Genomic DNA, 18,419 nt, shown 5'->3' on the forward strand with positions numbered 1-18,419 from the left:
CATTCAGGTACCAGAGGAGGATTAAGGGAAAGGGTACAGGGGACAAAACTAGGTTTTTCTGTGTCCAAGGCCACTGTTTAGAGGGGACCCAGGCTTGCAAGTCATGCCTTGAGCTCGCCACTTTGGCAGCTACCCTGTCAGACAGTGAGTAATCTTGCATGCACCCAATAAGCACTAGATGGTAAACCAGAGGAGATGGCTGAGGGTGTGTGTGGGGCTTCCCCTAGGCTGTGCCCTGATCTGAGTCTGAAAATGATTTTTTGCAAGTGAGGGCCCTGAATTGGCAATCAGAAACCAAAGTAAAGAGGAAAATAATTTTTTTATTAGATGGAAAATACGGAATTTTAAGTTAAAATCATGGATTAAGAATCTCCATCAGTGGAGGCCATGAGTGTGGACAAGGAGGAGCTGCTGAAAAGTGACTGTGAATCCTTGTCTGCAACCATAGGCTCTCAAAGCCCAGAGCCAGAAATGGCAGAGGGCTCAAAGAATTCTGGAGGCTGAGAAAAGCATGGACAACACAAGGTGCTGCTCTCACCCAGAACAGAGCAAGCCTGAATTGGGGGCAAACCCATTAAAAAATCAGAACAGTGAGTGCTGGGGAAAGCCCTGGTGCAGAAAGAAACCCAACCAGAGGGAGAGGAGGGAAGGCAGGGGGTTTGGGGTGGGTGGTCTGTAGGAGACATTTCCCCGCACCAGGATTCCTCAAGGAGGAGGGCCTGGAGTGGAGTGCAGACAAACGCCCCTGGCCAGCAACCCACATCAGCTGAAGGGTAAGAAGAGAGATAGGGCCAACCTGTCTCGAAATACAACCCTGGATGGTGCTCTGGTAAAACGGTATCCCAAGGTAGAGAGGAGAAGGAAAGAGACTCCTGGGGTCCCAAGAAAAAAGAGGGGCTTTGCGTAAGTAGCCAAATTGATACCCGCTAAGGTAAGCAAGAGCGACTGGCAACCTCTCCAAGAAAAGGATGTCATCCTGTTGATGGAAGCTGTTGTGGCCAAAATCATGGGAGGCAATCTAGAATTTTTGCCTCCACCAGATTGGAAGAGGGCATTATAAAAGTGACATGCCAGGATGAGAGGACGACATCATGGATTAAGGAGGTTGTAAACGGGTTGGAGCAGGGTTAGGTTGTCCTTGCCCCAGGAGAATCACCTCCAAGAAGAAATTTCTCTATTGAGGATCGGAATGTCAGGTCACCAGAGAAGCAGACGGGGCTGTTGATGACCTGTAATCGTTTCCCCACTGTAGAGTTTTCCAGCTCCTATCTGCAAAATGTTGAATTTTGTATTTTTTCCAGAAGAAAGATCACAGATGCGTGTTTATTTGTTTTTTTTCCCAGGGGTGATTGTATCGACCCAGCGGTCTTAGAATGTCGCGTTAGGGCTCATTTGAACGGAAATTAAAAGTTCTAGAACTCTTTTTAAGTGACCAAAAAGTTGGAGGGCAACTAGGCCCCCTCCCACGCTCATTTTTCCTGAAGTCACAGGATCAAAATTTTGAGAAAGCCATTTTGTTCAGCATAGTCGAAAAATCCAATAACTATGTCTTTGAGGACAACTTAATCCCTGCAGTCCCTGGGGGAGGGACTGCAAGGTATGAACTTTGCCAATTGTTTACATATAGAATTGGTTATTGGGGAAGTATACAGACATTTTAGCGGGGGGATTTTCTCTGATGGGGGGTCGGGGGAAGGGGGTTACGTGGGTGTATATTTCCACGAAGGAAGATAATTTCCATGAAGGGGGTGCTGAATTTCCCAGCATTATTTAAAAAACAATCAGAAATTAAACAAACAAAAACAAGTTTTTTTCAACTAAAAGTAATGAGCAACAATAAAACTTAAAACGAACAGAAATATTACGTATATAGAGGGGTTGCCTCTCCTCAATAGCGCGCTCTTACGCTAAAGCTTTTTTGACTTTTAAAAGAGGATATTATTCTAATTAAACAGCCTTTGTGATTCAGGAGTCATTCTTAAACTACTGGAACAAAAATCATTCTTAGGTTATTATAAGGTTATTATTAGCTAAAAAGAAGTAAAAATAATATACAAATTTCGTTTTAATTATTCATGAACTGTGAGCCAAATTCGAAGCCTCCATTAATTCAAAAATATTCTGAAATTAGCTAAAAAAAACAGGTTTTTTTTTAACTGAAAGCAAGGAGCAACATTAAAACATAAAACGAACAGAAATTATTCCACATATGAAAGGGGCTATCCCCTCCTTAACGCGTCGTTCTTTACGCTAAAGTTTGACTCTTTCTTACAACTCTACTTTTCAAAACAATACAAAAACTTCGAGGCGTTGAGGAGGGAGGGGACAGCCCCTTTCATATGAATAATAATTTCTGTTCGTTTTAAGTTTTAATGTCGCTCCTTACTTTTAGTTTTAAAAGAACATGTTTTTTTTGGTTTAATCCTAATAAAAACTGTTTATGTTAACAATGAGCAACTTGCATAACTTACAGCCTGTGGACCTGCAGCTACAGGAGGAGGGTTATCAATCTCAGAGCAATGGTTATTTTGACCTTACGACTATTTTGAATAAAACAGCTATCTCAAAATTTTGAATGAATGCATTTGGGACGAAAAGGCATTATTATTATTATTATTTTTATTAGGAAGGGTGGACCCTTCCTATCAGTGGATCGAGGCTCAGGCGTTCAAGGCACCTTGTCTCTATACCCCAAAAACTAAGCTCTATTTATGGCTGAGGAGGGACCAATGATGGGTTCAGCCTCCCGACCCTTACCATACATCTTGCCAGCTGTTTGACTTCTTCTTCCCTTACTATGTCCTCCAGCTTAACAATAACATTATGAAATATCTCAAGGCGGTGTCTAATCTTAGCTGGACATTCTTCTATCAGATGCCTTCTTGTTTTCACAGTGGCACAATTTCTCAAAGTTGCTGGAGGCGGCAGTGAGGGGCTGGTGCAATGAGGGGCTGGAACAAAATTGGCATAGGAAGGTGGGGTGGACAGAAACGAAGGAATTCCTCTCGAAGCTCAACCCTACCATGACTAAACATTTTCTACGACCGAAAAGGTCAGATACGAGAATGGTTACAGAAGCCATAACAGGAATTAGAAATTTCGGGAAACATCTTTCCCGAATAGGGAGGGATCAATCCCTACTATCCGAAAAATGTGAGATGGCCACTGTGGAAACCATAAGGCATCTGATAGAGGAATGTCCAGCTTGATTAGACACCGGCTTGAGATATTTCATAATATTATTGTTAAGCTGAAGGACATAGTAAGGGAAGGAGAAGTCCAACAGCTGACAAGATATATGGTAAGGGCGGGGAGGCCGAACTCATCATTGGTCCCCACTCGACCATAAATAGAGCTTAGTTTTTGGGGTATAGAGACAATGGGCCTTGAATGCCTGAGCCTCGACCCACTAATAGTGTGTCCAACCCTCCTAATAATAATAATAATAATAATAATGCCTTTTTATCCCAAATGTATTCAATCAAAATTTTGAGATAGTTGTTTTATTCAAAATAGTCCTAAGCGTCAAATAACCATGGCTCTGAGGTTGATAACCCCCCTTCTGCAGCTCCAGGTCCCCAGGCTGTAAGTTATGCAAGTTGCTCATTGTTAACATGTACAGTTTTTATTAAGATTAAACAAAAAAAACATGTTTTTTTAACTGAAAGTAAGGAGTAACGTCAAAACTTAAAACGAACAGAAATTATTCCTTATATGAAAGGGGCTGTCCCCTCCTTAACACCTCGCTCTTTACGCTAAATTTTTTATTGTTTTGGAAAGTAGAGTTATAAGAAAAAGTTAAACTTTTGCTAAAGAACGACGCGTTGAGGACGGGATAGCCCCTTTCATATGCGGTATAATTTCTGTTCGTTTTAAGTTTTAATGTCGCTCCTTACTTTCAGTTTAAAAAAAGCTTGTTTTTTTAGCTAATTTCTGAACGTTTTTGAATTAATGGAGGTTTTGAATTTGGCTCACAGTACACGAATAATTAAAACGAAATTTGCATATAAACTTTACTCTTTTTTTTAACTAATAATAACCTTATAATAGCATAACTTTGATATTTGTTCCAGTTGTTTAAGAATGACTCCTGAATTACAAAGGCTGTTTAATTAGAATAATATCCTGTTTTAAAAGTTAAAACAAACTTTAGCGTCAGAGCGAGGTATTGAGGAGAGGCAACCCCCTTATAAACGTAATATTTTCTGTTCGAATTAAGTTTTGATGTTGTTCATTACTTTTAGTTGAAAAAAACTTGTTTTTTATTTAATTTCTGATTGTTTTTTCAATAATGCTGGGAAATCCAGCATTCATCGAAATTCATCTTCATGGAAATTCTCTTCCTCCATGGAAATATCCTCCCACGTAACCTCCTTCCCCCAACCCCCCACCAGAGAAACCCCCCTAAAAATGTCTGTATACTTCCCAATAACTAATACTATATGTAAACAATTGGCAAAGTTCATAACTTGCAGCCCCTCCCCCAGGGCCTGTAGTGATTAAGTCGTCCTCAAAGACATAGTTATTAGATTTTTGTACTGAGCTGAACAAAAATTTTCTCAAAATTTTGCTCCAAAATAGCTTTCTCAAAATTTTGATCCTGTGACTTTGGGAAAAAATGAGCGTGGGAGGGGGCCTAGTTGCCCTCCAATTTTTTGGTCACTTAAAAAGGGCACTAGAACTTTTAATTTCCTTTCAAATGAACCCTCTGGCGACATTCTAAGATCGCAGTGTCGATACGATCACCCCTGGGGGAAAAACAAATAAACACGCATCTGTGATATTTCTTATGGCAAAAAAAAAAACAAAATTCAACATTTTTGCAGATAGGAGCTTGAAAACTCTACAAGGGTTATCTGATATGCTGAATCTGACGGTGTGATTTTCATTAAGATTCTATGACTTTTAGGGGGGGGGGTCTTTCCCCCTTTTTTTGAAAATAAGGCAAATTTTCGCATGCTCGTAACTTTTGATGGGTAAGACTAAGCTTGATGAAACTTACATATTTAAAATTAGCATAAAAATATGATTCTTTTGATATATCTATTTTCATTAAAATTCCATTTTTTAGAGTTTTGGTTACTATTGAGCTGGGTCGCTCCTTACTTACAGTTCGTTACCACGAACTGTTTAAAAAGAGGGCATGTTGGATTTTGGATCTCCAAATAAACTTAGAGTATTAAGGTGAAACTTTAAGGAAACATTGAGAGGGATGCAAAACAAAATACAAACACAGTTTGTCCTTGCTGGTTGAAAAATTCTCTAATTGTCATTTTGTACAAACTAGTCATAAGGTCTAATAGCTATGCTTCCAGGGATGCCATGCCCCCCACAGCCCCAGAGCAAGGGTTGTTAATTACGCAATTTATCCATTGTTCACATACAGGATTTATCATTCAAAAAAGGAGAAATTTTTGATTCTGGGTGCATTAGAAAATGTAAAGGTTATTAAGGTAAAACCCTTGATAATTTTGAGGGATATACTAAACTAAATAAAAGGTAATATCTCACGAATGGCTGAGGTTAATACGTTGAAAATTACATATTGACCCTTCAGATAAATACAGAATTAGTTCTAAGGAGGGGGTGGAGCTAGAAATTGTAATATAATCCCTCTTGATTTCTGGAAATTTTTTTTTTTTTGCTATACCAATGTCCCATTAATCAGAAAACTTACCAGTGTTAAACCCAAGTTCAAGCTTGGAGAAGGTACTTATTAATAACTTGTGCAATGAATACTTGTCAACATCTGATAAAATATCCCAATATGCGTTTAGTGGCAGAATATTGGGCTGGGTTACACTATTGAACAACTTTTCTAAAACCTTTCACTTTAGACTAGCTTACAAATAAACTAAACTAGCCTAAGCAGCACATAGTTTATTTTCAATATGCTTAATAAGAAGCTTTCTTGTGTCCTTTAGAAAGGGCCTGAATTGCAGACCAAGTGAAGTCAACTCTGTAACTAGGATGATCTCCAGCTCACCAAGTTATGCACTAATAGATAACACACTGTTAGCATAACTGAAAAATAGCATAATTTAGCCAGGTAAATGGATAAACCTATGTTAAAGAAACAGCTGCATGCTCATCAAAGTTTAGTTGTAGACTAGCAATAGAATAGCTCAGATGACAATGGTCATCAGCATAACAAAGCATCAAGACCCATAGGTACACAACTGATGGATAAATCATCCTAGGCTAGGAGAGCAGAATAGTTATGTAGGTATATAGTTAGAGATGTAATTGCTCTTGGTTAATGTCAATATAAATGCCTGATCACCATAATTTTTTGGTATGTATACATTAATTATAGCTATATCATTGACTGCAACAGCAAGATATTGATTTTGGGTTCCATGGCCTGGGCCTAGAGCTGGCCTAATACAGCAAGGCCACCTCTCAGACAGTCATAGGAATTGTATTTGGTAATATTTTAGACGATGTTTGATGCCATATTTTCAACAATTAAAAGGGAAAGCCAGTCATCCAACGAAAAGTGTTCCTGGAAGGCCAATACCCTGTAGTTCTGGGTTTGGTTTAATTTGTGCACAGCACTTGATTTTTCATAAAGATTTCATTCATATTCAGGATGACTAACATGACCAAAATTTTGTCCTTTTCAAATACAATCAATAGAGGATTTGATAATTTTGACATGCTTCCTTCCTTCTTTTAACCCTTTTTTTTTTTTTTTTTTTTTTTTTTTTTTTTTTTTTTATTGTAACTTAGTTACAATTTAGAGCTACAGTTGCTTCAATTGTTCCATCTTAACGTCAATTTGTGCTCAAAGAGGTAGAAATAAGAGCAAGAGCCAGAGTCTGTAAGATTTTACTTCTAACCCAGAGTCATGCTAATTTTTAGACACTGAAGATTTTAGTTAATATCCCTCACACCTAGACTTTTTTCCTGCCCTAGATTGTGAAAAAATACCTTTCTTTTATATTTCTATTGGAAATTTGTTTATGTGTATTCATTTGAAAATTGGAAAAAGCACAAAGTGCCCCTCCCCCTGATTTTTTGTGAATTGGTATCCCTGATAGTGTTGTGGGCACTAAACTGTAAGTATACCACTTCAATTAGAGACTTCATTGATGACATGACATACCAGCTACAGGCACCTAAAGATATGGTTTTGACTTTAAATAAAGATAGTTTTGCATGCAGTTTATTTAAGTTTGTAAACTGTATGTCGTTATAAATTGCACATCTGGATATTTTGAATTTTTTTTAGCTTCTGTATATATAAAAAATTACAATTAAATTTTAATTGCCCTTAAGTAGATGTCATCAGTAACCCCTTGCTCTGCCAGCCTTTCTTTACTAAGAAAAACTTAGCATTCCATGGGTGCTTAGCACCTTGCAAATAAGATGGTGTTGATCAAAAGGTAGCATAATTGTACTGGGCATTTTAACTTGCGATTTAAAAGATGGTTTGATATGCAACACATTAGTCAAATAAAGACATTCAAGGATTTTTAGTATGCCCAAATTATGTGAATGCCCAAAGCGGGGTCCTTTGTTCTGACCGCCCTCCCCATATAGACATATTGTACCTCCTTTGACTATTCATCATTGAAGGAATAATCGTAACGATAAAATTCTAATCTTTAAAAATAATTCAGGCTAAAATACGATTATCCAAAATCCATATGCAGCAAATATTTCTCCAATGGCGTTTTGTTTCTACCAAAATTTATAGTCAAGGTTTTTTTTTGGCCGCTGAAGTATGCATTGAAGAATTACTGAGCTTGTAGTTTACACGGCTACGATTGTAACTTAGAGGTTCAAAAGCAAAACATAATTTACACATATGTCATAATGGTATTTGGTTTCCACCAAAGTCACTAATTACAGAAATGCAAGTTGAAATTACAATCAAGAAAACTGAAGAAACTTATGGAATATTTTACTTATATATGCTTTGTTATCTTTTCCTCTATATTTGTCCTTTACTCAGTGGTGTTCGTTTGAGTAATGTAGGTGGGTGATGGTGGGGGGGGGGGTCAAAATGTATTTTACAAAATCTAGGGGGGGATTCTTCTTCATTTTTTCGATGAAAATACAAAAAAGAGGTATTTTCATTAAGAATACCAAAAGTTTTGTTTTTTAAGCCTAGGAAGGTGAGGAATCTAGGGGGCAAGTGTCCCTCCCCCGCACAATTGATACTCCTGCTTTTACTATTTATTTTTTTTGTCAAATCCTGGTCGTCACTTTCTAAAACATCTTTAGTTATTTGGAATCAATACTTATAAATGTCTAAAATTTTCTGAGAGTCCTCTTTTTTTTAATTTAAATATTTTATTTTATGTCATCTTACTTGTTATCTTTACTCTAGATATAGTATGGCTTTAGTGGCTTACAGTGATGAAAGTGACTATGAAGCAGAAGATGAGCAAAATGATATTGATTCTAAAATTAGCTTAGTTACCAATGTAGTTGATAAGCTTTCAGTCAACCAAGCAGAGACAAAGATAACAGAAACCAAGAGCATATCTGAAGATGAATATGAAGAAGAAGCAGTACAAGTTAAAACATCAGCAATATTTGCGTCAGTGCCACTGCCTTCCAGACTTGAAGATAACTATATAGAAGAAGAAAGTGTAATTCCTGTTGCATCTCAGAAGGAAAGGGAAGCAGCAAATATTCTTGAAGAAGAAAAGAGGAAAATAAAAGAAGCAAAACAAAAGGGAAAAGTAAAAATCGTCCTGCCATCACTTGCCCAGGTAATGCATTCTACCAAAAAAGAAGTAGGGTTGTTTTCTAGTTGGATCAGTGTCTTATTTGGTTGCCGAAAGCATAAATATGCATGTATCTGAATGTTTTAGGCGACTGGAAGGGAGATGCTCTCTATATTAGTTTCTTGATAACTATGCTGAAATAGTAAATATCCAAATATTTTGTCATAGAATTACTAGCATCCATCCCTCATCCTCTTGGAATTAGTCTTGTGCATTCTGAAAAAAAATACCCCTGGCTTTGGCAACATTTGTCAGAATACTCTCTCTTATATGTTAAATGTAATATATCAAATTTCTAAATAGTTGAAGTTCCAAATTTAACATAGCATTATATCATCTTTCCCCAAAAAATGCAGTAGAAATTCGATTTTTAGTATTTTTGTGGAAAATATTTTTAGAGTTGTCATAATAATTAGCTGAAGGAGAAGGATGATTGACTATTGATAACTTGTGTACAAGTAATTTAGATATTGTCATAGGCATATCTGTGGGCACAGATTATTGGTGACGAACAGACTGGCCCAGAGGGTCATTTTTTTGTCAATATTTTCTTATAATTTACCTGTCTTTATAAAAATTTCACTTTATAAAATGTTTAATGGCGTGACTGTTCATTGGGAATTGAGGTTTAACTAAAAACAGAATTGAGAAAATTTGCACAGCTGTCAATTCAAAATGTCTCCTCTGTCAAGTTTTATTTCTTCCATATGAGACTGATGCATCTTAGACTTCTATTTATTTTTCAAATGTATTTTTCAATCTTCAAATATAGACATTACTTTGATTTGTATCAAGTTGCAGATTGAAGATAAGCTGATTTATTTCAAAATTGATTGTAAGTTACTTCTTAATAAATTGGGCCCAGCCAATACTATTTTGATTCTACACATCTACAGGTTTTATTAATTAAACGATTTTGTCTATTTTGCTCATAGCCCAATACCAAACTGAGGACATCTGTTTGGATTTAAAGCTGTTTTCAGGCTTGAAAGACACCATGTAGACGTCTCTCTTTCTCTCCATGCCCTTTATCTCTGCTTTCTTTCCCTTCTTCCATGTTTTTCCCTGTTCTCTGTCCTTTCTCCATACTTTTTTACCTTTCTCTCTCCCTCCCTCTCTTTCTCTTTCACTAAGTTTTTGCTCTTCATGTTCAATTTTATTGCTTCTACAGTTTCCATACTTCTATTTTCAGTTGCTTAAGAGATGACAAATAGCGATTTTAATGCTTTTAAACATGTTTGTGTTATAAAGGATAAAAACTATTTTCAACACTAAAAGTAAAGAGCGATGAGATTTTAAATAACCAAAAATTAACCTTTGTCAGAGGGGGGTAAATGAAACCCCACAGTCCCCACCAAGTATAAATACAATAAATTGATAATGTGGCTTGCTCAATTTGGCTGAGAGCTAGGACAAGCAATCATAACAGGAATGTGATGTGGAACTGATAGTTTGGTATCATCCAACCACTATAAGTGTTACTGTAGTTAGCTGAGCTATTCCTAAGGTTGGTGGTTCCAGGGGAAAAATTGGTTACAGCGCCCCCCTCCCGACTGAAATATAAGCAAAAAGCCGAATCAACATGACAAATTTGATCAAAGTGCCCTTCCCCTAGCAACGGTTCCCGGGAACTTTTCGCGGTTCCCCTCCCCTTTAAATGCTCTGGTAGTAAGGAAATTAGAACACTCTTGTCTGAGGTTATAACCAAATTTAAGAACCGGGAGTATATACACCATTTCGGTACTGTGTAGTTTTTATGTTTGGGTGAATTTTTTGAGGTTTCATTTGTTATTGCAAATAATATAAAGTAATAGATAACTGACTGATATAAATGCTAGTGTTTTCTTCATATATATTGGAGCAGAAAATGATTGTAAGCTGTCATGAGAGATGACCAACAATGTTCATTTAATCCAAATGTAAATTCCGAAGTCTAATGTTTGTGAGCAAGTTGAGAATGTAATGATAGTTTTGTGATTGCTGTCCATTCCTAATTGAACAGAAAAGTCCTTAATTTTATAAACTTTTTTTTAGCTTTCTGATGTGGATTTGCCCTTGAAGAAGGAAAAAACAACATTAAAAATAAAGGTAAGAAACACTGGCACATTTATGATATAGGCAATAATTGGTTTGGGACAAAAGTAGACTTGCCAAGGATAAAAGGGATCAATTTAGAAGAGGATGGTGTCATTAACCGAAATTTTTAATTCAGAAAAGTTTATTTTCAAAGCTACAAGGTTTTAGTTTTTCTCTGTTGGAAGTTTTTACCCATTAGAGATGATTTAGTAAAGTGTGTTCAACAACGTTATCTGTGGCTTTTTGTTACTACTTGATATGTCCGCTTATTACTCATGATATGTGTAAGTTCAAAAATGTGGTCATATCTCACTTTCCTGGGCTATAATGTAACAAAGGTTAACAAAGGCTTGGACACATCTTACAGGTGAAAAATGAGTGATGGCCAAAGTTCGTCAAGTTTGGCCAATTGCATTGAGACAAACGACAACTAGGTCGTCCACAAATAGGGTGAAAAGCATTCATAAGAAATTAGAAACAAAAACTTCATGGGGGGGGGGGGCTAGCAAAATGTGAACAGATTGGGGGGGATAAAGAGCTGCATAGCTGTGTTGATCTCACGGGGCTTGGTGCTGCCAAGGGTTGTTATTGGTAGCAGCATGGGCGCCCATATGGGGGGAGGGCAGAGGGGGATCCCGGCCCCTCCCCTCTGGCTGACTGATGCTGCCTGATATTTTATATCTTCGTTTTGAGATTTCTATTACACAGCATTGGAAGTGCCGGTTAAACCAACTAAGCCCCACCCCCCTAAAATTCAGCTTATGGATGCCAATGGGTAGCAGTAGTAGTGTGTATAACTTAGTGTCATTCTGATTTAATTTTGATAACAACCTATTCCTGAAAACTGTGCTAATTCTTATTAAGTGCTGCAGGATTTTTGACTGCATTATTGCTATCAAAAATTGTGTCACTGGCTCTTTTTATCGTAATTTTGGTGCAATTTGTGAGATATCAAATGGTGAAATTATTAGATAACTAGTTCCTGTGTTTTTTTCTGTTTTCAATTACAAGTGTTTTGCAACAAATTACAAGCAAATTCCAGTAAAATAGTTATAACACTAACAAAAAAAACAGCACAAACCGTTAACAGGAAATATCTGTATCTCAAAAGTGCAATTACAGCATAAACCCAATTGCAATGCCCATATCTAACTAATGCTACTAAATGTCTCTTTCAACTAAATCCAGAAGATCCAGCGGGGGTCTCGCATCTACCTGGCGGGCAATGTAGTGAGTAGTGACATTGAAGTTTGATAGTTGGAGAGTTCTTGCTGTGCTGGTTAGATGGATGTATCTCAGAAACAACGCTTTTAATCAGGATATAGCTTTCATAGAAATTTTAAAATGGTGTCGCAGGTTGATGCACTTTTATTGTGACTATATTTAAGAGTTACCAAAATGAGTTTCGATTCAAGTAGAAGAAGCTGTGTGAATCATGTCGATGTGCTTTGCTACGTTTGTGGAGAGTTTTAAGGAAAAAGGAAACTTATTGCTGACTTTCTTAAGAAAGCACATCTTGGGCATTTTGGTGTCAAACTTGGCGACTAGGAGAAGACGTGGGCGTCACAGACTGTCTGTAAAACCTGTGAGAAATCTTTGTGACAATAGACTACTTGGATTATAAAAAGTCTCTTTTTTTAGACTATTTTGAAGATCATTTTAAGTCTCGATTTTGAAAATCAGTAGGTGATTTGTGTGGATTGAAAAATAGTAAATTTTCTTTTTCGGCAGCAAAGTGGCTACGCAATATGCCTTTATTTTTTTGTGTTTTTGGGGCAGCATAGGCAAGAAGAACCATTGGGTGAAAAGGAGTGGCCTTGGAGAGAAAATATGGCTTTTGGGAAAAAACAATATCATTAATAAAGCTTTATTTTGACGAGAGAAAATCCTCTTTCCTCCGTTGCACATAAAGCTGGGCCTATTGTTGGGTGATATTCGATATATCAGACCACACATCAATATAAATATAGAAACGTCTATATCGATATCGAAAACAATATTCGGAAATTTATGACTATTTCCAGCTTTTTTTTTTACCATCTATCAAGGAACATCCAGCAGAAAAGATCCAACATACGACATTGAATGCATGCATGGGCCATAAAAGCCCCCATAAGTTAACATGGTATTTACATGATGGTGAGACGACTAACCTTATAAGGTTATCGTTAACCGAAGACTGGCAGGATTGATACAAGATTCTTGGGTATACAGGAATGATTTTATTCATGTTAAAAGTCTTCTTGTACCATCTAGTAGTCTCTAGGTTAATCTAAAGCTGAAATTTAGGAAGGGTAACACCATTCTAGGAAGCTGTGACGTTGATAGACTCTAGGATAAGAATTTGAGTGAAAATTTCCTGAAATCGTTTAATACAAAGATGGAGAGTGTAAAATTTGAAAATGTAGAAAATGTATCGAATTATTTTAGCAAAATAATTTTGTGGAGTCGCTGATGGGGTCTTAGGGAAGAAAGCTAGAAATGCAGTTACGAATATGAGAATGGCTCTGGAATATGAATATGAGAATGAGTGTTTAGGAATATGAGAATGAGAATGGCTAATGTTGAGTGAAAGGGTGGAGGGGTTTGCACAAGGATTATTTAAAGGAAAGATTTATATGAAAATAAAATGAATATAAGGAGAGTGGAGAAACATTCAAGTGTGAATTACGGAGGTCTGAAATGGAGGCCTTGAATAAAATTGCTAAAGATCTGGAAGATGCAATTAGACGGCAGAATAGAAAAATATCATCCTGGTATGTTAAAAATTGAGGTGAATATTCAATCTGGATTTGTCCCAGTTAAAGATAGGAACGTTCTACAATTAGTGATATGCTAAAGAAAGTGTTAATGGGAGATAGGTAGATTATGAGAATGTGCTAAACCGTGACAAAGTTACAGGAACAGAAATGGAAAAGAAAGACAAATTTTGTGACACTTTAGAAGTGAAGGAAGATTCATTTTATGGGGAAGAATTGGTGAGAGTACGGTACTAAAATGATTAATAAAACAATAAGACCAAAGATCAAACACCCTCTCCCAGAAGCAAACCCTGTATGTGAATTAATTAAAAAAAACAAAGTTTTTCTGAGGAAAGTAAAGAGCGAAGTTGAAACTTAAAACGAAAGAAGATCATTTTTTCACAGTTTATCTAACATATAATAATAAAACTAGTACAAATAAACCTACTAATAATATTTTTCCATGTTGGTAAGCGCTTCACTGGAAACACAAAAGCCAAGTACAAAAAACAAGAATATTCGTTTAGGAGTCAAAAGTGTGTATGTAGCCTGACCACCAAAAAACTAATCTATAAAGCTTTTCATACTCTTAAATCAGCTGTGATATGAATAATATTCAGTGTACAATTAAAATTATCTTAAAAACTTAAACATAAAAATAAATGTTTTTTTAACAACCACAAAGCCATTGAACAGCATATAGAAATAATGGATTGATTTATCTGGTAACATTCTGGTCTCACCAACTATAATACCAATAGCGAGCAATATACAATTTTAAATAGTAAGAAATACGCTTTAGTATTACTCGAAATGAAGGTCAAGTAAGCTATAATATGAACTTTGGAAAACCGGCTATTCTCTCTATACAACGGAGAATTTCAAGTTAAGATACAAATTATAAAGCTAGTCTATAGCTATGATACTATCAAGATGGCTTCACTTCGAATTTCTATACAAACTAATCACGAAATGTCCTTTTCAGAATTAAAATGAGAGCCAATCATTGGACTGACCCATTGTGCAGAAGTGATACTAAATCAAAAGGAAAAAAAAGCAATAATCTGCTAAAGCAACTAAAATGTTTTTCTTTTCACTGTATAAAGCGTCCTTAATCAGTTTGCTTTTACTGTACCAAAACTCCTATATTGTTTTGTGTTTTCAGTAAACTGCTAGTTTTCTACAATCCTACAAACATAGGGAAATATTATTAGTGGGTTTATTTGTACTAGTTTTATTGATTAATGTTAAATAGTCTGTGAAATAATCATTTTTGTTCGTTTTAAGTTTCAACTTCGCTCTTTACTTCTCTCAGAAAAAAAAAAATGTCTAATTTATTTCACTAAACATCTCCCCTCCCTCCTGATAAACACCAAAAATATATATTGTTTCGTGTTCTCAGTAAACCGCTAGTTTTCTATAATCCTACAAACAGGGAAATATTATTAGTTGGTTTATTTGTACTAGTTTTATTGATTAATGTTAAATAGTCTGTGAAATAATCATTTTTGTTCGTCTCTAGAAAAAAAAATTGTTCTAAAAATTAATCTTTGCCCGTTTTTAAATTTAATGTAGAAGCAACACTGCAATGATTTTGTTTTTGGCGGAGGGGGGAGGGGGGGGGGGTAGACCCCTAATATGCAGAAAGGGTCTTTCTGTTCGTTTTTTAATGTCGCTCCATACTTTAAATAGAAAAATTTTGTTTTTAAATTTTATTTCTGATCGTTTTTTCAAATAATGCCGAGAAATCCATGCTACGCTAAATGTTGTGCACGATTTTTGAAGGTGGACAACCTCGACATTTAGGAAAGGGGGGAACTATTTTTCTAAAGTTGATTTTTAGGGTTTTCAAAACATAAGCAAAATGTTCGTATGTCTAACTTATTTGACTAAACATCTCCCCTCCCTCCTGATAAACACCAAAAAACTTGAGACATACAGGTATGGAATAATAATACACAGAAAAAGTTGGAAAGTAATCTGACAATTAGAAAAATATCACAGAAAAAAAGGAAATAGGTTTTCAATACTATGATTTCTCTATATACAATACAAATAGTTTTACCTGTCTATTAAATAGTATATAATAATAAGTAATCTATCTTTGAATATACAGCTTTGAGTGGCTCCAGAACCATATGCCTATAATTCTCCAGTTCAACCCCTAAGTGGCAAGGGGCTGGGGCATGGATTTAGTGATCTACTAGAAACGTAGTTACAAACCATGAAAACAGATAACCTCCATTCCCTTGTGAAATAAAATGCTTGCCAATTTTAAAAAATGAGTGCATTAAATTTATATAAAAATAGTAAATTATCGGAAAAATAATCATATAAAAGACATAAAACCATGATTGAAAAAAAAACTGCGATAAAGAACTGAACCCCTTACATTCTGATTCAAAGTCTAACACCCTAGTAACTGAACTACAGCGCTGATAGTAAAATATAATCTATTGGTTTTAATTAGGACCATAATTGCGTAACTTACAGCTCTTTTCCCAGGGACTATGGCACGTCATCAGCAAAAGCATAATTATTGTACCTTATTCAGCAAATACATTCGTAATTGGCTATTATAAAACGTTGAGTTAATTAAAGTTTCTATTGTAAAGAGCGAGAGCATTAAACTATATTTGGTGAAGCTAGACTTTTGTAAACAGGGGGAAGGGAAAGGTGTACGTCAAGGAATAGTCATTTGGAATTTTGAAATTCAATTATTCCTTATTCTATGAATTTCTTCCTCTTAAGAACATTGGATATCTTAAAAATCATTGTGCGAGCCTCAACGTTGGCTGACCGTGTTAAAGACAAAGAGTTAATTCACACAACGGACTAATAAAGTTTACTAAAGGTGCTGGGGTGAGTGCACATGAGTTTTTTCTGTAAATCTCCAGTAAAAGGTTTTGGTCAGTAATTTTTACAATGGTACCGTTTTATACTTCCAAGATTTTCCACTTGAGAAGTGGAACCAAAAGTGCTGTTTTTAGTGCACGCACCGATGGTAGAGTTGAAAAAAAAAGAAAAGAAAAAAACAACAAAAAAAACGTAGATATGAGCAATAGCTTTCAAATGAGTCGTTAAATATATCTCTAAAAAAATTCTTGTAGCCCACATATATATATATATATATATATATATATATATATATATATATATATATATATATATATATATATATATATATATATATATATATATATATATATATATATATATATATATATATATATATATATATATATATATATATATTTAATAAGCTAAACGAGTGGGATCTATCCAATATGCATTATCCAATATTTTCCCTTACAGAGGAAGTAAAGGGTATTTGAATGTGATATATTATTACAAATATGATAATTATATTGATCAGGGGTAAAAGACAATTGAACATGAAGAGACTGGGGAGGGGGGGGTCACTATTAAGCCGAGGGAAAGTCAAAGATGCACTCGAAAGAATATGCAGTGATTCAAGTTCAAGTTACAGATAAGTTCCTCAGCCGAGGTTTCTAGCTCATGTTGATCAGAATTAAAAGAAGATTGAAAATGAAGGGACTGGGGAGGGGGATCACCATTATGTCGAGGTAAGGTCAAAGATGCACTCGAAAGAATATAGAGTGATTCAAGATCAAATAAAGATAAGCTCATCAACCGAGGTATCAGCTTAATTGTAAATTGGGCCAAGCAATGGCAAAGGACAATACCCGAAAATCGGCCATAACGATCTTTAGATTGATTAATAGTCAACTTTACAGCTAGATTTTAGGTACTTGAAAAAAAAAACAGAAGCACGCGCGGGAAAAAGAAAAAAACAAAAAACTTGATTTTGACCAAATTAAGATAAGATAATCAGCATCAAACCACAGATGTACTCTCTTAAACAAATTTTCTAGATTTGACCTAAGCTCTGATTTATTTCTTCTTGAAGTGCCAAGGGTATTTTCATCAGAGGAAGAAACAAGGGACTTCCCTCTGCAAGACTTCATCTGAGTAAATAAGAGATTTAGGAGGGCGTGAGGAGAATATAAATTAATCTCTACTCTTCTTTCATTCTCGTGATCATTTCTGAACTAAGCCTGTAACATGGGTACTGCAGGGAGACAGCACCTCTCTTATTGCTGAAAAGCATTTCTGTGTAACATAAGATAATACATTCTTATACTTACCAGCATAAAAGTCTGAGAGATGAAGGGTGTTTTGAGCACCTAAAAATCCAAAAAAAACCTAAAAATCTTTGTCTTTACCAAAATTTAAATGAGAATATTTCTTTTTTTCCTATTTATAAATATTTTTGACGTCTTTTTGTTCACCGAAGGGAACTGCTGCTCTGCCCCCTTTATAAATAGGAAAAGGAGGAATGTTCTCATTTAACTTTTGGTAAAGACACAAATTTTTAGAAGCGCTTTCCCTCCCCATAGAGGAACTAGCATTTTCCTTCACGCTTAGGAAAATGTACTGACAAACCGTAGTTGAAATGCAACCATTGTAAATAAAAACTGAAACTCTAAATGACGAATTTTTAAGTAAAATACAAGCAACGACAAAATCTATTATTATTGCTTATTCTAAATATATAGAATGTATTAATTTCTATGTTGCTCTTCAAAAGTTATAGACGTTTGCATAATTTTAAAAAGAGAAATTGAGCTCCCCAAGTAGGCGTTCCGTCATGATTGATATTATGCAATGAGGCTGAACATGTATGACAACCCTAAAGTTACTTTCAACAAAATTTCAAGTTTCTCACTTTTACACAGAAGAATGAGTCCTCATCAGAGAAAAATAGTCCTCATCATATATCATCCCTTTTTTTAATAACAGAAAGATATGAACTCCGAAATTTTTACAAATAAAAAAA

General features: G+C 35.5%; 1 protein-coding gene across 1 annotated transcript in view; it reads left to right on the plus strand.

Annotated features, from left to right (window-relative positions):
• LOC148948815 (proline-rich protein PRCC-like) overlaps positions 1-18,419 on the plus strand; it is a 61,565-nt gene that overhangs the window by 8,041 nt on the left and 35,105 nt on the right. The window contains exons 2-3 of the mRNA XM_089094097.1: positions 8,339-8,726; positions 10,776-10,829. Coding sequence (XP_088950223.1) covers positions 8,346-8,726; positions 10,776-10,829 — 435 coding nt within the window. The 5' untranslated portion in view covers positions 8,339-8,345. The remainder of the gene's footprint in view (positions 1-8,338; positions 8,727-10,775; positions 10,830-18,419) is intronic.

This window comes from Artemia sp. Qi Xiang Cuo, chromosome 9, assembly GCF_049724085.1.
Source record: "Artemia sp. Qi Xiang Cuo chromosome 9, ASM4972408v1, whole genome shotgun sequence".
In the NCBI taxonomy this organism is placed as follows: domain Eukaryota; kingdom Metazoa; phylum Arthropoda; class Branchiopoda; order Anostraca; family Artemiidae; genus Artemia; species Artemia sp. Qi Xiang Cuo.